Genomic DNA, 19,594 nt, shown 5'->3' with positions numbered 1-19,594 from the left:
AATACTAAGCAAAAATACAACAAAGACAGTTAAAACATCTTCTTTGTTCCTTTATCTCTTTGTTTTCCTTATCCTCACTGTAAAATGTGGAACTGGAGTCGTCCAATTTCGTTGTCACAACATATCCCATGTTGTAACAATGACAATAAAGGTATATTCTATTCTATTCTATGAAGTATCATATAAACGTGCAATTTGTTTAAATAGTTATAGGTCAAGAAATTTGCATTTATTTTATATAACATTAGTCTCACTTAAAAGGAAATTGACATAATTGTAAGCCATCTTGCTGCTATGGGTACCGGTAGAATGGTGTGTTTTAGTCAATCAGTCTTTGTAGTTCCATCCATCCATTATTTGCACCGCTTCTCCTCAGTAGGGTCGCGGGGGTGCTGGAGCCCATGCCAGCCATCTCCGGGCAGTGTGCAGGGGACACCCTGAACTGGTTGCCAGCCAATTGCAGGGCGTCTAGTTACTTGTGTTTTTACGATTTTAATCAATTTACCAATTTTAGCACTTGTTTTTGGTTGCACTTTGGTTGATCAATCCCAAAAAATCGCTGACTATATTTACACAATGGTGGATGCAATGAGATTTAAACCCAGATTGCAGCGGTAAGAATGGTGAATCCTAATCGCAAGACCAGTGTTTTTTTTCAACCTTTTTTGAGCCAGGGCACGTTTTTTACATTGGAAACACAACTAAAATGACACTAAACAGTATGTTTAATTACAATATGATTTATAATGCCCCCAATTTTTACAGCACACAGACATTTGACAATGACATAATTGCAGAAAATGATTCATAAATGTTTTATAAAATTTTGAATTTCAAAAAGTGACATTGGATAATTTCTCACGGCACACCTGACGATCTCTCTCGGCACACTAGTGTGTCGCGGCACAGTGGTTGAAAATCACTGCACTAGATCACTAGTGATGTCAATTACATTGGAAAAGGCAGTTGATTTGATCTAATCACAAAGGAAACTGACATAGCTGTTAGCCATCTTGCTGCTATGGGTACCCAAAAACTTTAAGAAGGCTGGGTAATAAAAAAAAAGTCAAATGGTGTGTTGTCAAATCAAAATTAGTCTCCGAAGTTTATTGTGTGTGTGTTTTTATACTAGCAAATTAATCAATTTAGCAATTTTAGCACTCATTTTTGTTTGCTCTTTGGTTGATCAGTCGAAACATATCATTAAATGGTGGATGCAATGAGATCTGAACCCAGATTGCAGTGGCGAGAGTAGCTTTTATCTCATAATCACTGTTTTTACTAACACGTAAAATACGTAGGGCCCTGACAAATAATTTACAGACAGCTTAAAAGTTCAACACAATATCACAATAAAATCTACAATGTATTTATTTCATGTCCTTCAAGGTCCGGATATTCATCAGATACACCAACAAGTTGTTTTTTTTTTACTGTTATTTATATATTTAGGACAACTTTCTGTTATCTCTATTCTTTAACATTCGTCTCTGTCTCGTACCCTGAGTAAAAGTAGTGTGATGATGAGACAAAATCAAATGCCTTTTCCTATGTAAATTACATCCCTAGTGGTCTACTGATTACACAGTGGATTCAGGCATATTATTACTGTTAATATATGACAAGATTTATAATTGGGCTAGGAGAATAATGTCAGATATTAGAGTGGTACAAAAAAGGTTGGGGACCACTGCACTACAACATACACCACATAGGGCAGAGTCAAGGTCCGCAGGCCTTATCCGGCCCCTGAGATAATCTTGGTTCATCATTGTATCATACACGAAGATCAGTTTTTTAATTGTTTTCACGTTCATTTTCCTTTGATTAGTCTGGCCCTCGCCTTGTAGTTTAAATGTTTCATTTGGCCCTTCCATCTGTTTGACACCGGTGGCAAACAGCAACATGAAATCAAATAATACACACTGTACTTTTAAAGGAAAATAATGTTTTGAATGTGATTCATTGCTATTATTTACAAGGCCAACCATGGCAAGAACATACCCTAAGCATGACGCAAGGCTCGCTATGAGTGTACATGATTATTCCTCTGGTCTGCAACGTTCTGATCCTCAGACTCAGTTTCAGCTCTGTTTGGAGTCGCTCCGTCAGTTGGTATTTGATGTAACTGTTCCCCGAGAAACTCAAAGACGAATGACCTAAATGCACACACACAAACACGGCAATATGAAGGCAAATTCACAAAAGTGCAAGAGCCAGAAAATCCCAATTTTGAAGTCATGGTACCAAAACACACCTGCACACTCTCCTAGTTTGCCCGGCGGACACTGACATGCAAAACGCCCCCTGTTGACGTCCACTGAGACACACTGCATGTCTGGTGGACACTGCTGGTCTTCACATTGCTCTGTCGATACAGCACAATTGGCATCTAATGACACAAACGAAAAGAATAGAATGTTAACAGACAGGAAATGCTTTGGAGTAATCCCTTGTTTCTCACGGGGGTCGCGTTCTAAAAATGTCCAGCCATAACCAAAACCCTCAAGGTAAAAAAAAAACCATGTATTTATTTGTTTATGAAACACTCCATAATACATTAAAACCAGAGAACAAAACCAATTTTCTTCAGTACTGTCAAATTATAGTTTTAAAAATAATCCACCCATAATATTGCACAACAGTATTAATTAAGGACAACATCCACGTGACGTTACATGGTACTTAGTCACTATTATGTGGATGTTAGGGGAACTGCATTTTTTTCCAAGCCATGTTGAATCAACAAAAAAAAAATGTCTGCAGCAAAAATTTAAAAGCCTATTATAAACCTTTTAAGGACGGAAACACAAACTGTGTCTATCTATAATCAGACAAAAACGTTAAGATTGTGTCCTGTGCCCATTTTACAGAAACCATATATTTTCCATTATCAAACATTTTTGAAAACGCGCCAGGGAGACAGTAGGGAGAGCCAAAGGTCAAAATGCAGAACACAATGCACGAATGCATGGAGTATCGAAAAGGGACAAATAAACTGCGATACAGCAAGGAATTACTATGGTAATGGGCGTAATTCATTTTTTGTGCATTTTTCAACCCAAACCTGCAAAACAACAAAGAGTAATGACAAAAAACACCTAAATTTAAAAAAATATATATATATTAATAAATGCCCGCATGAAACATGAAACAAAATGTTTGAGTGCTATTTTTTCCTTCTTTTTATGAATTATTGGTGGGTTTAACCAGGGTTTGGGAACATATGGCTCGCGAGTCAGGTGTGGCTCTTTACATAAGTATTTATGGCTGGGAGGTAAAGTTAATTATTTTAACGTCTTTAGACCGGGACTGCAAGACCACATGGGCCTCAGTACTGATTTGTGGTTCGATGGCTGAAAATCCTTCCTGCAGCTATCTCCAGCGATCCCTATCTGTTTGGACGAGCCTCCCTCAGGTCCCTTTCCTCACATGGTTGGTCTGTGCCTTGCCGTAATTGTATTTATTGTATTATTTAATTTGTGTCATTATTTATTTTGTTTGTATTTATTTTTATAACCATAATGTGTGTTTGTGAACTTGGTGTTTCGGGTTGTTAGGTGGGGAAAAAGTAAGAGATTTTCTTTTCCTTTTTGTACACTAAATGTTTTTATACAGCGCTTAGAGGTGCAATTCATCGGACAAAAAATTGCTTTGCAGATAAAATTTGATTTGGTTTTTGATCAAGCTTACCAGTACAAATGCAGCGTGACGTCCGATGGAAGCGGGGTGAGACAAAGCTGACTCTCGGTGTGCTGTACGTTGCCAAATTGTGCGAATCCAAGATGATGTTCTGTTCACACTGTACCCCGCGACAATCCAGCCCCGAGCAGTTCTTATCCAAGATGGCTGAAACTTTTAGGACCTCCTCCAGCCGCCGCCGGGAAGCGCTGAGTTTCTGAGTGAGGTAAGCTGCCTTGTAGTAGCTTCCCTCAGCTGTCTCAACGGCAACAAGCATGTCTAGCTGTTTAGTTCCGCCCACCGGCTGCAGACTGAGAAGGTGCAGAGCGTCCCGTTGCTGGGAAGTGGCCGCTTGCTGCAATACCTTGAGCACATTTTTCAGGTGAGAGGCAACAAAGTCTTGCGGCGCGACACTCTCGAAGCGGACCGTTACGGCCTCGCGCAACATTTCCGGGGTGGCCTGCTCCACGTGTACGCTGACGGGCACAGGGACGGCGAAGCGGCCATCACTCACACTTGCGTTGAGGGAGTACCTGCCTGCATCCAAACCTCCCAGGGCAATTATCTTGCCATCACGGGGGCTGATCTTGAAAAGACTTCGATGGGCAGGCGGGAAGTGGCCAAAAGTCAAGGCGTCGTAGGGGTCGGCATCCGTGGCGTGCAGCTTTCCGATGACGCCACCGGGAAACTCGTCCTCCATGGTGACGATGTGGACTTCTAGCGGAAGAGCCACGGGCCTGTGAAGGCTTTCCTCGATAACCCTGACATTCAGCGAGGAGGACGAGGACAAGCGAGGCCTCCCAGAGTCCGTCACCTACAAAGGGAAAGGGGGCAGGAGAGCTTAAGCGAGGGGAACTTCTTTGTCAGCTTTGACTGCTTCAAAATAAATATTTTTTTTCATTAGCCAAATTGGACTTCAATGATTAGTCAACAAAAAGGATGACAGGAATAGTCGACAATGGAAATCATTGTGTCGTCAGAAACGCTTTTCCAACAAAAAGATGCATCTCACATGATTATAATCTCTGCCGAGAGTTGCTCGTGCACAATAGCCTCTCTGTCTCGAGTGGCATCATACAAAGATGACGGCATCAAAATTAAGTATGCTAACCAAAAATTAAAAAGTTTTGGAGCATTTTTGCCTGGATACAGCTGATAAAAACTCAACAGTTACCAAATATTCCCGCCATGGTCCAAACTCGCAAATTAGAAACTTCAATGATTTATTCATGCATGTATCTATAACTCCTATAACAAACCCAATTTACAGGCTGAAGTATCTATTTAACAAATAAAATTATTTTACTTTATAAACTTTTTTTGAACAAATTACATCCGTACCATCAAATTATAATATTAAAAATAATCTGCTGTTATATTGCACAAGTGTATGGATTAAGGACAGGATCCACTTGACATATTTTGCCACCATCACGTGGAATTTATGGAAAACTGCTTTTACCTTCCGGTTCTGTCCTACAGAAACCATATATTTTTCCATTATCAAACATTTTAGAAAAGCGAAAGGGAGCCACTAGGGAGTGCCAAAGACCCATGTGGCCCCAGAGCAAGTTTAGTGGGTCAATCCAACTTTGTAGGTGATAAAAAGGAGCTTCCTCTACATATTTTTCAGCAATGTCAAGAACTTTTTCATACAAATAAGTTCTGTTCCAGTACTTTTCCTCACTTTTCACTAGCTTTTGTTCTTTTTCATATTTTTCAGCTATTTTCACATTTTTCTATAATTTTTTTTCGGTAGTTTTTTGGGTTGTATTTCTATTAGCAAGATGGCAAGAGAAGTTTTGTTCTGACCACATTCACTGTTCCATTCATGTTCTGAAAGTAAAAGTCGAATATTTGTCAATACAGGCAATTGAACTGGGTAGAAAGTCAGCAAATATATGTGGTTTCGTCAGGTGTTTACATTATCCTGTAGTATTATAATTATTTCATTTAGATATTCCTGATTGAATGATTTAGTAATTAATCTTTAATATGTTTATTCATTGTTTCGTCTTAATTTGTGTTAAAAAAAGATACCTTTCTTGTGGAAAATCTGATGCGGCCCAGCCCAACCCTGAATCTTTTGTGCGACCCCCGAGTGAATTGAGTTTGAGACCCCTCGTTTAGGCATTTACGGTGATGGTTGATCGTAGTTCTCTTTTAAATGTTACTCATGCTAAATGTCCTAATTTTTTTAATCCCAAGCGTTCTTACACAACGGTTGAAAACATAGCAGCATGGAGTATATAAATCTACAGTATAGTGTTTTTCTTTTGTTCTTTTAATAGTCCCGTTCTATTTAGAAGGCAAGTCAATAGGACAAAAAAATAAATTATCTAGAGTAATAGTAAAGCAAGAAGAGTATATACCTGTATGTGGATAACATATTTGGTTGCCAGGTCCCTCCTGAACACCTGGTTGGCTACAAGTGTTCCGTCCTGTTGCAGCTCAAATTCTCCTCCCTCATTTCCGGATAGGATGTGGAAGTCAAATGGCGGGCCGTTGTGGGACGAGTCCAGGTCGATAACAGACAGCTGTATGATGCTGGTGCCAATTGGCTTGTTTTCCTGGGGGGTAAACAATCTGTGAATTACAACTGCCAGATTGCAAATGGATCTTTTCATTTCGAATGCTTAAATGCTGCTCAATTTAATTTATTTTAAACCCTTAAGCACAACAAAACAAAACATAACTGCACTTCAATCTGAAGGTAAACACGGTGTTGGGGTTGTTTACTGCAAAGAACAAACACCCGTAGAAAATATAGGATAAAATATTCCAATTTTAGGTAGGAGTAAATGAAACCCAGACATTAACTGCCACAAAAAAGGTAAAAATATTTGAGAAGTACCAATCAAAACTTTCAATACTGAAATGTTGGCTTCCTGGAAAAATTTAATTAATCAGTCAAAAATTGATTAGAATTGCTTTTTCATGTATTACCGAATCAAGGAGGTGAGCATTTGTAGTTCTGCCTGGGAAAGGTACACTTTTTCTGAACAAGGTGTAGTACTTTGTGGTGTTATCTAAGCCTAAATAACTTATTTTATATTTTTTTAAAAATGTAATTTTCTCATAAGTAAGAAGTACTAATATAAAAATAAATAAAAAAAATGTATGATTGTGAAATACCCTAAATCTGATCTTTAAAGTACAAAAAGAAAGAAAACCCGAACTTCTGTGTGTGTAATGCTAATGAAATGTGCAAATATAACCTCAAGAGACATAACGAGAGACTTAATGCATATTTAATAATTTCAATCATTAATTTATTTTGCAACAGTATGAAAGGTAAACTGAGCTATAAATCTTAATGTGTTTTATTTGCAATGAAACTGGAGGAAAGGAAAAATGTTGAGGGAAAAAAACCCTCAATAATTGTTTTGTAATCAATTCTTACATCCCTGAATCATGATCCAATTGTGAGCCTCTGAAAAGACTTCCAGACCCCCAGCTAAGGCATACTTTTTTATGCCACTAATTTACTAGTCTGGCCCCTGTGAGAATGTTTTTTTTTTCTACTGTTTGGCCCCCGAGTTAAAACAAATTTGACACCTCTGTAATGAATGTGTCACAAGATGTGCTAGGGGGGAATCTTAGAGGCATGTTTTAGGACATAACTAATAACTCAAACTTTGCCAGATCCTTCAGCATGGATACACAACTAAACTATTACTTCTTGCTGACAGCCAGCATCTCGAGATTCTTTGCCAATACTCGGGGGAGTCCACACACAACACAACCACCCCTGCCGTAAAATAAACATGGAATTGACCTGTATGACAGTCGTGAGGTTGGCTGGAGAAAACGTAGGCGGGTTGTCATTGATGTCAGAGAGGTCAATCTTGACTGTTGCAGTGGATGACAGAGGCGGGATTCCGCTATCTAGAGCTCGGATGGCCAAAGAGTATCCGGGAATCTAGGTTGGCAAAAACAAAAAACCAAATAATTAGAATAATCAATGTTGTGTACACAATGTTGTAAAAGTGTATTAGTGTATCCTCATTTGAAGTTACTGCTTTTTGTTATTTTTTTATTTTTTTTTAAACTACTTGACTTGTAAAGTCACGATCTGTGACCACAGCACAGCTGCACAAGATATCAGCCATCTTGGATTGCAACTATACAGGGATCAGAATGGAGATTTTCATTTTCAGCTGAAATAGCCAGGGTCCAGGAATAAAGCAGGGCGGAGCACCCCCCCCCCCCCCCCCCCCCAATTTTTCTAACGGCCGCCAGGGTGCGCCAGAGCAATAAAGGAAAGAGTGAGACAGTCGGATTTTGAATTTGTTTGCTACGCAAGAGAAAAAGTGAAAAAGTCGGAATGCCTTTGGGGTTCAAAAACAGCGGAAATCCGCGGATCCGCGGAAAATTCTGATCCCTGACTATAGCTGCCAAACAAAAATTAAATTGTTCGGGTATGGCGTGCCTCCATCCACCAGATGGCGCCTGAACAGTTACAGTGGGACCTCGGTTATCGCGGTTAATGGGGACCAAAACCACCTGCGATAAGTGGAAATCCGCGAAGTAGCGGCGCACCTTTAAAAAATAAAATAATATTAATAATAATAATAACAATAATAATAACAATAATAATAACAATAATAATAACAATAATAACAATAATAATAACAATAATAATATATACATATATATATATATATATATATATATATATATATATTTTTAAATTTAATTTAATTATTATTTTTTGGACCCGGTTAATGGGGACCAAAACCACCCGCGAAAAGTGAAAATCTGCGAAGTAGCGACGCCCCTTCAAAAATGCTTAAATTTCTTTTTTTTTTTTAAATTATTTTATTCTGTTATTATTATTTTTTAGACCTGCGAAGCTCTAAACCCGCGAACGTAGAACCAGAAAAGTAGCGACGCCCCTTCAAAATGCTTAAAAAAAAATATATATGTATATATATATATATATATATATATGTATATATATATATATATATATATATATATATATATATATATATATATATATATATATATATATGTATTTCCATTCTCCAGCGTCACTTTTTTCCCAGCCCGCTGTTTATTTGTTAATTACTTGAGTAATTTGTTAATATATGTTATCGTTTTTGAGCATCTTGCAGTACTTGCTCAACCTGGGTCCATCGAAAACTACAACATAATCACTCGACCATAAAGGTACCCAGGGGGAAGCGCCACGACTACGAGGAGAGTTCATGCCTGCGAGGAGAGTCCCCGGCTGCAAGGAGAGTACACGACCAGTTTGGCTCCCTTCCTCGACTGTGATCCGAGTCTCCAGCCCCTGCAGCTCCCTGCCCGGCTGCGAGGGTCCCCGGTTGCCTTTGCTCCCTGTAATGGCTGCAAGGAGAGTCCCCAATCGCTTCGGCTCACTGCAGCCTCCATAATTTTCTTTCTTCTTTTGGGCCGTCTGGTATCTGGACCTTGAGGTGGAGGCCATGTTAGGGTCTGCCAAGCCTCCATCCACCAGAAGGCGACTAGTCAGTTTGTAATTGGGACAGGTGGGTAAAGTCACCCCATACCTGTCCCTAATTAGCCTCACCCTTTATAAGGACATTTGGACAGCACTCGGGGTCGGGTGATTTCCACTTTTGTTTTTCGCCATCACCTTTTTCCAGTACATCCTGCTTTCTGAGGTTTGTTTTTTTGATTCAGCCAGTTTTATTGTTTTGTCTTTTTCTTTATTAAACATTTTTGTGTTTGATTACAATAATTTTTGAGTACTGTGAGGTTTTTGGAACACTGGCAAAATCACAACAATAAATATTTTTATGATTCTCAGTTGTTTAGTTATTTGCTTGTAAACAGATCATACAGGTATAATAGGGCAGCCCCATAAAAATTGATTATGATATATCTTTGTTTTTGATATATAACATCTATTATGGCAACAGAAGAAATTTGACAAAACTTGGCACACTTGATTAATTATTTTTTCCAAGGACAGGAAAGAAAGACGGTGGCGGTGGTGGTTCAAAAGTCACGAATAACGCTGTGCCAAGAGACACTTGAAGATGCATTTCCAGATTAGCTTTGGTGATGATTAGGACATAGTTATTCTCGCATTGTAAAATTAACTATACAGTATTCACTGTATGTACCGTAATTTGAAACTGATGTGACTTATTGCTGCGTTGTCATGATGAGGCATTGCTTAATGATGCAACAATGCATGCAATCACATTCACACACACACACACTGTTTGTTTCTCCGTAGTGTTCAACTGCCAGCAGGGTATTTTTTTTGTTTATTCTGTCTTTTTCACTCCCAAATAATTGAAAAGAAAAAAAGTCCAAGACATAGAGAAAAATTGTAACACTGCGGCATAACAAAATGAGGAAGATAACACCCCCAAAAAAAATAAAATCTTTTCACATCTCTGGCCTACTTAGGAGAGGGAGTAACAGCAAGCGTCAGTGAGAGTTGCAAAGGTGAGGCAAGTGATAAAAGTAAAGCAAAGGTGAAACAGGTAAACACAAACATCTATTCATTAATGCTGACAACCACAGGAAAGAAAGAAAACAAAAGCTTGTTTTCTGCTCGTAGGAGAACACAAACCGCTGGCTGCTCAGTGTGAGATAACCCTAAAATCCTTTCATCAGTCGAGCTTTGATCACACACCGCCAACTTCAAACTTGGAGATGGCTCATGGACCTCGTTCGTGAATTCTTCATGATTCGAATATGAACCTTACTGAAGTATGCTACCACTGCAGATGATGCTGTAGACAATGAGAAGGCTGGCAAACTGAGTGGAGGAATCGGGAGTTCATATTTATGCAAAAATGTACCGAAATTTAATATGTCTGGCTCTCTGAGTTAGGTGTAAATAATTGCCATCTGCTCTGGGATTCATCCAATTATTTGTTGGCTTTCTACAGGAGCCTAAGGGCAGCAATATAAGGGCCAAATTATCTCTATTTTGTTAGACTGATAATAGTCAGCAAATGTTTGGGTGAAAATGTACTAAGTTTATTTTGTGTTTGAGTGCTTGTGCGTCCTCACAGTCTCACGGTCCAGATGCTTGTTGACCTTGACGATCCCGCTGAGCGGGTCAATGAAGAACTGGTTGTCTGGGTCCCCACTCACAATGGAGTAGAGGATGGCCCCGTTCAGCCTACTGTCCATATCTTCTGCTATCAGCTGCAAAGCACAAGCACACACACACATCACAACACAAATAACATCCAGCAATCTATTCCCTAAACCGCTAATCCTCACTAAGGTTGCAGGGTGTGCCGGAGCCCATCCCAGGTGTGCTCGGGCAGTGGACACCCTGAATCTGTTGCCAACCAATGACAAGGCAGAGAGAGAGAGAGAGAGAGAGAGAATTTACTCGCTCTCTCAATTAGATCTAGTGACAAGTTGGAGTCGCAAATCAACCTGGCACACAGGTTTTTGGAATGTGGGAGGAGTGCCCAGAAGATACCCACACATACAGGAAAACTACTCACTAGGAGGCAGGAAGCTGGAATTTAACCCTGGACCTTTAAATTGTGGGGCCGTGGCACTAACTACTCAGAAACTGTGCATATATATAAATAACAGCTTTTGTTAAAATTATAATTTCAGGTTTTTGCAACGGGGCAGCACAGTGGGGCAGTGGTTAGCGCGTGTGCGGCACAGTTAAGTCAAGTCAAGTCAAGTCACATTTATTTACATAGCCCTTAATCACAAAAATGTCTCAAAGGACTGCACAGGATTACAATTACAAAATTACACAATTACCTGATCTTAAACCAGTTCTGAGGTCATGAGATCGAACACCCTGTGTGGAGTTTGCATGTTCTCCCCATGCTTGCATGGGTTTCCTGCGGGCACTCCGGTTTCCTCCCACATTCCGAAAACATGCATATCAGGTTAAATGGCAAGTCCAAATTTTCCCTAGGCGTGAATAAGCGAGTCAATTGTCTCTGTGTGCCCGGTGACTAGCTGGCAACCAGTTCAAGGTGTCCCCTGCCCACTGCCCGATGATAGCTGGGATGGGCTCCAGCACCCCCGCGACCAGACTCAGGATAAGTGGTGCAGATACTGGATGAATGAAGGTTTTTGCAACCTTTGTTTTTAATTTCTTCCCCGTTCTTGAATTTCTTTTCTTGGCAACATCTAAGAACTACCGTACTTATTAGTCTTATATAAGTCTTGAAAAAAGTTCAAGAATTCAACAAGTGTACTCAGTGACGCAATAATTTTTGTATAGAAAATTATAAATTATATACCAGACACTCTGAACTACAGAGCGCACTTACTCAAGTTTAAGAACAAAGCGTAATTTTGTTTTTGTACAAGCTGCATCTGATTTAAAGCCACAGGCTTAAGCAGCCATAAAATAAACTTATGCATGTCCATTTTTTACATTTTAACCCCGGCCACAACTGGCACCAATCGCTTGCAGGAATTTGGCATCAGTGCCTTTGGCTGCAGAACTGCTAGAGCGCCGAGGCCCAGCTCACCTTAAGCAGTTTTCAGCTGCCTCTAGCACATATTTTCTACTGCGCCAAAACGAAACATGAATGATAGATTTGTCCTGTAAGATAGATGGATAGATAGATAGATAGATAGATAGATACTTTATTCATCCCCGCAGGGAAATTCACAGTGTAAAACACAAGCCTTACATTTCTTGACAGAGGTGGGTAGATAGAGTAGCCAAAAATAGTACTCAAATAAAAGTACTGTTATTTCAGATTAATAGGACTCGCTTAGAAGTAAAAAGTAGTCATCCAAAAAATTACTTGAGTAAAAGTACAATCATCAAACTCCATTCAATCGACAATGAATTACATTTACTTTAAAAATAGATTGAAATAATCAAGGTGAATTCAAGTACTATAATAAACAGTAAAATAATACTAGTATAAATCATCGCACACGTAGCACATTTAAATCCCCAGTCCTTTTTATCAATAGGCTCGCAGGCAGAAAAACAAGCTATCCCATGAAATTGTATACATTGTGTGTGTCTGTACGTCCCTGTGTGTTTCAGGCTGTTTCAGACTTTCTTCTTCATAAAACTACTCAAGTAAAAGTAAAAAGAGTAGTGATATACAAATGCTCCTAGAAGTACAAAATGTCCCAAAGCTTACTCAAGCAACTGTAATGGACTAAATGTAACTCGTTACTACCTACCACGGAACAAGCCTACCGTGGAGAATAGTCCTAGATTGCAACATAGACGTGACAAGTCGTCATTCTGTGTCATTGTCATTGGCAAAAGCCGTGGTAACAGATCAAATTGCATTCACTTGTTATTGTTCCTTGAGGATTAAAGGAAACTCCAGTGACCTGATATTGACGCCGATGATACGGATGATAAAGAGAAGTGTAGCATTTTTGATAGATAACTTCTATTGATGATCATTTCGAATGTATAAATTGCAGACTTGATTTATGGGGGGAGAATTTGAATATTGTGAATACAATGTAAATATTAAATAAACTAGTGTCAAACATCCCGTTTTGCTCCTTGTATGTATTACAAGAAAATTGTTGGCAAAAACAGAATAATATTGTAAAAGGTGTACTAGATGGTTCCTTACGTCACTGCAATGTTTTGTATTTAGAGCTTATACATTGTGGAAAAGAAACGCTTGCCGTTTTTCACAAAACCTCCAAAAAAACCACACTGTATTTAAAGCCGCAGTGGTTTAAAAGTAGCGTAGTGTCTTGTAGTCCACTTTCTCATCTATGGAGTGACATAACCGCACAGTATGTCACATTAATTATTAATCAGGTATACAGTCATACACCAGTGGTTGTGGCTTCTGCTGCACAATTTTCTGAAATTAGCAACATGGCAACCATGGTCGTAAACATGATCGATAATTACTCACTAGGGGAGGGCATTTTGACCCAAAGACAATAGGAGAAATAGCATTATTTTAGCCCTGTAGCCAGTGTTTAAAAATGGTAAACTTGATTTCTCAACGTTAAATCTTGCTGTTAAAAGGTAAAATTGAAGATAGATATTGTGATTTCCTTTAAATAGTGTTAGAAGGATCATTCCAAAATATAATCAATAGTATATATACATTCTAGAACAGGAACAGAAGACCAATAAAATGAATGAGTCATTCACAAAGGTTCAATTACAATGTATGATTAATCACAACCTCCGTGAATCAGTCACGTGTACTATCCCTCATTATCATGAAAATAATAATAATTGGATAAATAATAGAAGCGTATGATGTGGCACTTAAGTTAAAAGTGATTACTCTGTCAGGTTAAGAAGGAAATCGAGCTACCACCCATAAACTTAAAATAAATAAATAGATCAAAGTTGAGAAGGGGGAAGTGCCAGCAAGAAGAGCTATGTATTTATATAATGTAAAACTGAGGGTTTGACAGTATTTTATTCAATATTTACTATGTACTCACGATATTTCAACTCGACCCACAAATTGAATTCTCAATTTATACATCCGAAGTGAACAGCAGTATTTGTTATCCATCAAAATCTGTTTTCTTCACGTATCATCTGAGTCAGGTTGATGGAGTTTCCTTAAGTCCTCAAGGAACGATGACAAGTGAATGCAATTTAGTCCATTACTGCGGCAACCACCAACGACAACTGCACAAAATTCACATCTAGGGTGCAATCTGCCACTAGTCTCTAAATTATGGTTTTCCTTGGCGCTGTCATCTAGAAATATAGGGTTCATATTTTATGAGACGCATCCCTCAGTTGCGCTTTCTTTCGGCGAAGTAGTAAATATGTGCTATTTTTTGTAATCACACTGGTAATCTCCATCTTAAAGTATGAATGATTCAAAAACACGTGGCCCTAACAACAGTAGAGCTGAAAACGAATTTAGGTATGCTCAGGCCCGGCCCCATTGGTGTTCTGTAACCAAAGACGTTATTGCCAAACGTGCTTGTACGAAGACAAAATTGAGTTTTGTTCTTTTTTGGCCCTGTGGCTTTGAATCAGGTGCGCTTTGTAGGACAGAATTTAGAGTAATAATTACTCAAAAACTAACTTTTTTTTTTACAAAGAGTAACCCCTGTTTCTAGCAGATACACGTCCACATTGATAATGTATGACACTGACTGACTTCCAACTCTTTTTCTTTTTTTTCTTTTTGTAATAGATATAAAACCAAAATGATTTTCTTCACCTTAAGAGTAAAACAGTAATTTTAAATGTCACAAATAATGCAGTTATGTTTATTCTATTGTGTAGCTTCAAAAGGTCTTAACTGACTCATCAGGCGTTTTGAACTCACCTGCGTAACAGACTCTCCAATGGTGGCGTCTTCTGACACAACAGTTACATAGAGGTCACGGCTAAACATGGGGGCATTGTCGTTGATATCCGTTACATTTATGTTCACAGTGGTAATGGTACTCAGTGGAGGCGTACCCCCATCTTCAGCTTCTACTGTTAAGAAGTAGTCCCTGCAGGTTTCATAATCCAACGACTGGGAAACTGTGATTGCACCTATGAGTAGGTTAGTCATGAAGAAAAACAACAGCACATAAGAATAAAGCAAAATCATGATGAAATAAGTTTTCTTTATGAAGGTGTGTGACTGACTTCTTAAATTATGAATGAAAGAAATAATGTGCATGACTGCTTATATATGATATAAAACAGAATTGGGAGTTATAATACTGAAATAAAATCATCAGGAGCAATTGGGGTGGGGGGCATGGCTTATACAGGAACAACACACCAAGGAGAAATCAATTGGGCAAACGTGAACACAGAATTTACGGTAAAAGTGTGCTTAACTTTTGTCTTTTCATTTGTAAATTTATTTTTCCCCAAAAAATCAAAACGTCTTGGATAGTACCCGAAAATAGAGAAGGAGATGTGGTTTCAAGCCCAGATTCCAAATGGATATGGGGTGTCTCGGCTAAGTGTTTATTTGCATGCTTTCAAGATTGCAGAAGCCCAGAAATATCAAGGCTTCACTGCTTTCACAGTTTAGTGGCCACACTTTCCTCTATTTCTTTCGTTATGTGACTAATTTAAAGCAATTCAAGGGGTCGGTTTCTATTTGAGTATATACGGTAATTCGTAACTAGATAGTTACATTCAGAGTAACATGATACTTTTTGGTGTCATTAATCTGGGAGGTGTAACTGAATTATTTTACAAATGAAGTAACTAGTAATTGTAACTAATTAGTGTTTTTCAGTAATGCGACAAATACTGGTGGTGCAATCTTTTCCATGATTTTTTTCTCCAAAACATGAGATTTCGATGAACCTTTTTTGCAGCATATAACTGAAAATTAAAAAATGTTTAAACAGACTCTCTTTCTTTTGAAAGATTCAGCCGGTAATTTGGTAGTCTGTGTGTTCGTATCACCATAAAAACCCATTTTCTGAAGGCCTTGAAAGATCAGTAAATATGCTTAGGATTGGCTAACATTCATAGATCCTTTAACTGCGAACACCCTATGAATTTGGAATGGATTTACTGTATATGCTACTATCAGAGACACAATTGTCATGCTCACCAGAGAGTGAATTAATACTGAACATTCCATGCTCGTTCCCTGATCGTATACTGTAGGTAATCTCAGCATTGGTCCCGATGTCCTTGCTTACGGCGTACACAGTGAGCAGCCTGGTGCCTACCGCCACGTCCTCCGAGATGGTAACTAACTGGTCCCGACGTTCAAACACAGGTGGGTTGTCGTTTATATCCAGTACAGTGATTGTCACATTGACCAATGAAGACAATGGCACAGGTGAACCCTCATCTGATGCGCGGACTTGTATCTGATAAGATGGCTGAGTTTCTCTGTCGAGGATCCGTTCTAGTACCACGATGCCTGTTGACCTATCGATAGAGAACGAGCCATCCGCAGAGTCTGCTAAGGAGTAAACAACAGTACGTCCTGGACCAGCTGCAAAGATAAAAAAAAGTGTTTAATTATTTTACAGTTAGACCAAAAAAAAAAAGAAATGGCTTAGAACCATTACCTTCATCTGGGTCTATGGCCTGGATTCGTGTGAGAAGGGCTTTAATAACCGTGTCCTCATATACACTTGCGGTATAATGGGGTAGGGTGAAGACTGGGGGATTGTCGTTCACATCTGTCACCTCTATCCACACCTCAGAACGGCACCAGAGCCCGCCACCATCAGTTGCCCGGGCAACAAGCCTGTAGTCTGCTGTCACCTCCCGGTCTAGAGCGACTGATGACTTGATCTCACCTGATCAATTAACGTATTAACAGGTTCAGCATGTGAAAAAATACCCAACTGAAGAAATCTGGTGCAGTGGTATCTCTCCTTTTAAGATTTATTTGTACCAGGCAGACATGGGACCAAGTCACACATGTGCAAGTCTCAAGTAAGTCTCAAGTCTTCACCTTCAAGTCCCAAGTAAGTCCCAAGTATTTTTTTCTTGGGCAAGTCAAGTCACAAGTCAAGTCCCGAGTCTTAGATTGCCAAGTCCAAGTCAAGTCACAAGTCATAAAAACAGCGACTCGAGTCGACTCGAGTCCAAGTCACTAAGTCTCAAGTCCCCATGTCTGGTACCAGGATCATGCTCCTAGCTCGAATTGCATCTGTAACTGGAACATTTTACGGAAATGAAATAATGAAAAACGAAATGGTCCACAGCGGACGAAGAGGGGTGGGTGGGTGCAGGGAGGAGTCACGGAGATTGCATACCAGTCAACTTTCAAGTTTACATGTATTTTATTCAATTTTTAATCATTTCACTTTGTGTACGCCGAATAGCATTTTTAAATAGGATTTTAAAAAAACAAAAAGACTGATTTTGTCGTCCATTTTGGCTCTAATCTGGATCTTCTCAGTAACTGGTAGCAGACGACAACGTCCTAATAGATTGATAATATCGTCCCGGTATTCTACAAAGTATCTCTTGCTATGAGTAGGTGCTGTGTTGTGTTTGAAAGGTTTATTATTGCTTAATAAGAAGGGTTCACAATCATTAATAAAGGGAGCAATTTGCAAAGGTTGAAGGGTATGAGATCGAGAGACTATGTAAGCACTTACAGTACACTTAAAATAAAAAAAAAAACTTCCAGTAACTTTAACTGAACTCAAAACTTTAGGGCCCGGTCACCAAGCCTTTCACGGGCGTATCGAGGCTGAATCACGGGCAGAAATTTCTGCCCGTGAAGCAGACGATGTTGGACGCTTTGAGATCGCCATATAGACGAGATACAGCAGTGCTTTACACGCGGTCGGAAATTCACACGCGGTTGGCCGCGCGAAAAAGTTTTGCGCTGCTCAAAACTTTAGACCACGTGTTAACCGCGGGCGGCACACGAGGTAATGACGCGGAAATGACGCGGAACGACGTGCTCTGGCCGCGGCCAGGGCGTGGTTACACATGGGTAGGACGCGAAATTTCAGCGGGTAATCGTGGGTGGAGCACGGTCATAGCATGTTCTGCGCCTGTATCGCGGTGTTATTACGTAAAATTAGCGTGTTACGCGTGTGACGGTCAAACGCCTTTCTCCGCGTATATACAGCGCGATTTGCCGAGCACACGTCAGTTGTGCTCGAGACGTCAAGGGGTGGACATGGATCCCCGTCACCGTAGTGAACTCGTCTTAATCCATTTTTATTTCTCGACATTTCTTTTCATTTCATAAAAAGATAATAAAATAAAAATGAAAAACTATTACAATAATAACATATTGGCTTCTTCGGTGCCATAGCTTGAAATCTTGATCTTCGCGGTACTGTGTCTTGAGCGGTTATGATTTCTACAGCCCGGTGTTATGCCGAGAAATACATCCCTGCCGAGATTTGCATCCCCTCGCTACTACAACCACTTTTACCTCGTTTTATCTCACTTTTAGGGAATGTAATGGTGAACATATAACCAAATCCACTTCGTCTTGCATTTGTTGGGAATGTAATACAACATAAACCATTCCGTCTTTGTTTTTGTTGTGAACGTAATCGAACGGTAATGTACACCGTATATAAATCACTTTTGAGAACTGTTATGCACTCTACCGTAAAGCTTATTATGCAGAAATAAGCTTTATGGTAGAGTGCATAACAGTTTCAATACGAGCGATTTGAATAGAAAAAGGCAAAATAAACATGTTACCTGCTCAAAAGTGATTTGTATACGGCGTGCATTACTGTTCGATTAGATTCACAACAAATACAAAGACGGAATGGTTTAAGTTGTATTACATTCCCAACAAATGCAAGACGAAGTGGGTTTGGTTATATGTTCGCCATTAAATTCCCTAAAAGTGATATAAAAGTGAGATAAAACGAGGTAAAAGTGGTTGTAGTAGCGAGGGGATGCAAATCTCGGCAAGGATGCATTTCTCGGCATAACGCCGGCTCGGCAGCTTTTATACCCGTGGTCCACTCGAGAAAATGACGCGGAAATGACGCGATGAGGAAGCGGAACAGTCGCCGGTGTCTGTTTTGCGGGCATACCACCGATGAACAGTGGGTTGGCCAATTTTGCGCATTTTCCATCGCGGGCAACCACGGGCAAAAAAAAACGCAAAATTTTACCCGCGATACAGACGCAAAGTGTTAGTAAAAAATATCCAAAATGTAATCCTCTGTTCATTTTAAACAAGAATAACCTTAAGTTATGGATTGGTTAATCAGAACGAATGGCCTACACAACATTAATTTTCTAAGAGCACTTTCATTCCACCTATTTGCACATGTGCCACCCTCCATTATGCAACTAATTCCACGCCCTTGGTTAAACATGAAGTGTACCTGTCTTCCACAAGTCTGTGCTGGGCACATCATTTTAATTGCATTTTATAGCATCTCTTTTTTGTGACTTTTTGTGATCTTAGCCATGAGTTCAGGAAAGGGACAGTAAGGTGTCTGAGAAGTAAAGGAGAGTGATGACAATTGAACCAAAGCAAGAAAAAAATAGAAATAACACGAGCGCCGTGTTCATGTGAGTGACCAA

The 19,594-nt window shown here is 39.4% G+C and overlaps 1 protein-coding gene across 2 annotated transcripts in view; it reads right to left on the bottom strand.

Moving 5' to 3' along the window:
- Positions 1-19,594, bottom strand: part of fat3a (FAT atypical cadherin 3a) — a 228,471-nt gene that overhangs the window by 24,992 nt on the left and 183,885 nt on the right. For both annotated transcript variants that reach the window (XM_088346268.1, XM_088346269.1), the window contains 9 exons: positions 16,636-16,869; positions 16,167-16,559; positions 14,925-15,139; positions 10,702-10,839; positions 7,460-7,603; positions 6,054-6,251; positions 3,694-4,495; positions 2,258-2,392; positions 2,005-2,159 (listed from right to left, as the gene is read on the bottom strand). In XM_088346268.1, the coding sequence (XP_088202394.1) occupies positions 2,005-2,159; positions 2,258-2,392; positions 3,694-4,495; positions 6,054-6,251; positions 7,460-7,603; positions 10,702-10,839; positions 14,925-15,139; positions 16,167-16,559; positions 16,636-16,869 (2,414 nt within the window). The remainder of the gene's footprint in view (positions 1-2,004; positions 2,160-2,257; positions 2,393-3,693; positions 4,496-6,053; positions 6,252-7,459; positions 7,604-10,701; positions 10,840-14,924; positions 15,140-16,166; positions 16,560-16,635; positions 16,870-19,594) is intronic.

Source organism: Urocampus carinirostris, chromosome 10, assembly GCF_059441175.1.
Source record: "Urocampus carinirostris isolate Australia breed hairy pipefish chromosome 10, RoL_Ucar_1.0, whole genome shotgun sequence".
In the NCBI taxonomy this organism is placed as follows: Eukaryota; Metazoa; Chordata; class Actinopteri; order Syngnathiformes; family Syngnathidae; genus Urocampus; species Urocampus carinirostris.
The sequence above is the reverse complement of the archived record's forward strand: the minus strand, read 5'-3'. Positions and strand labels throughout refer to the sequence as shown.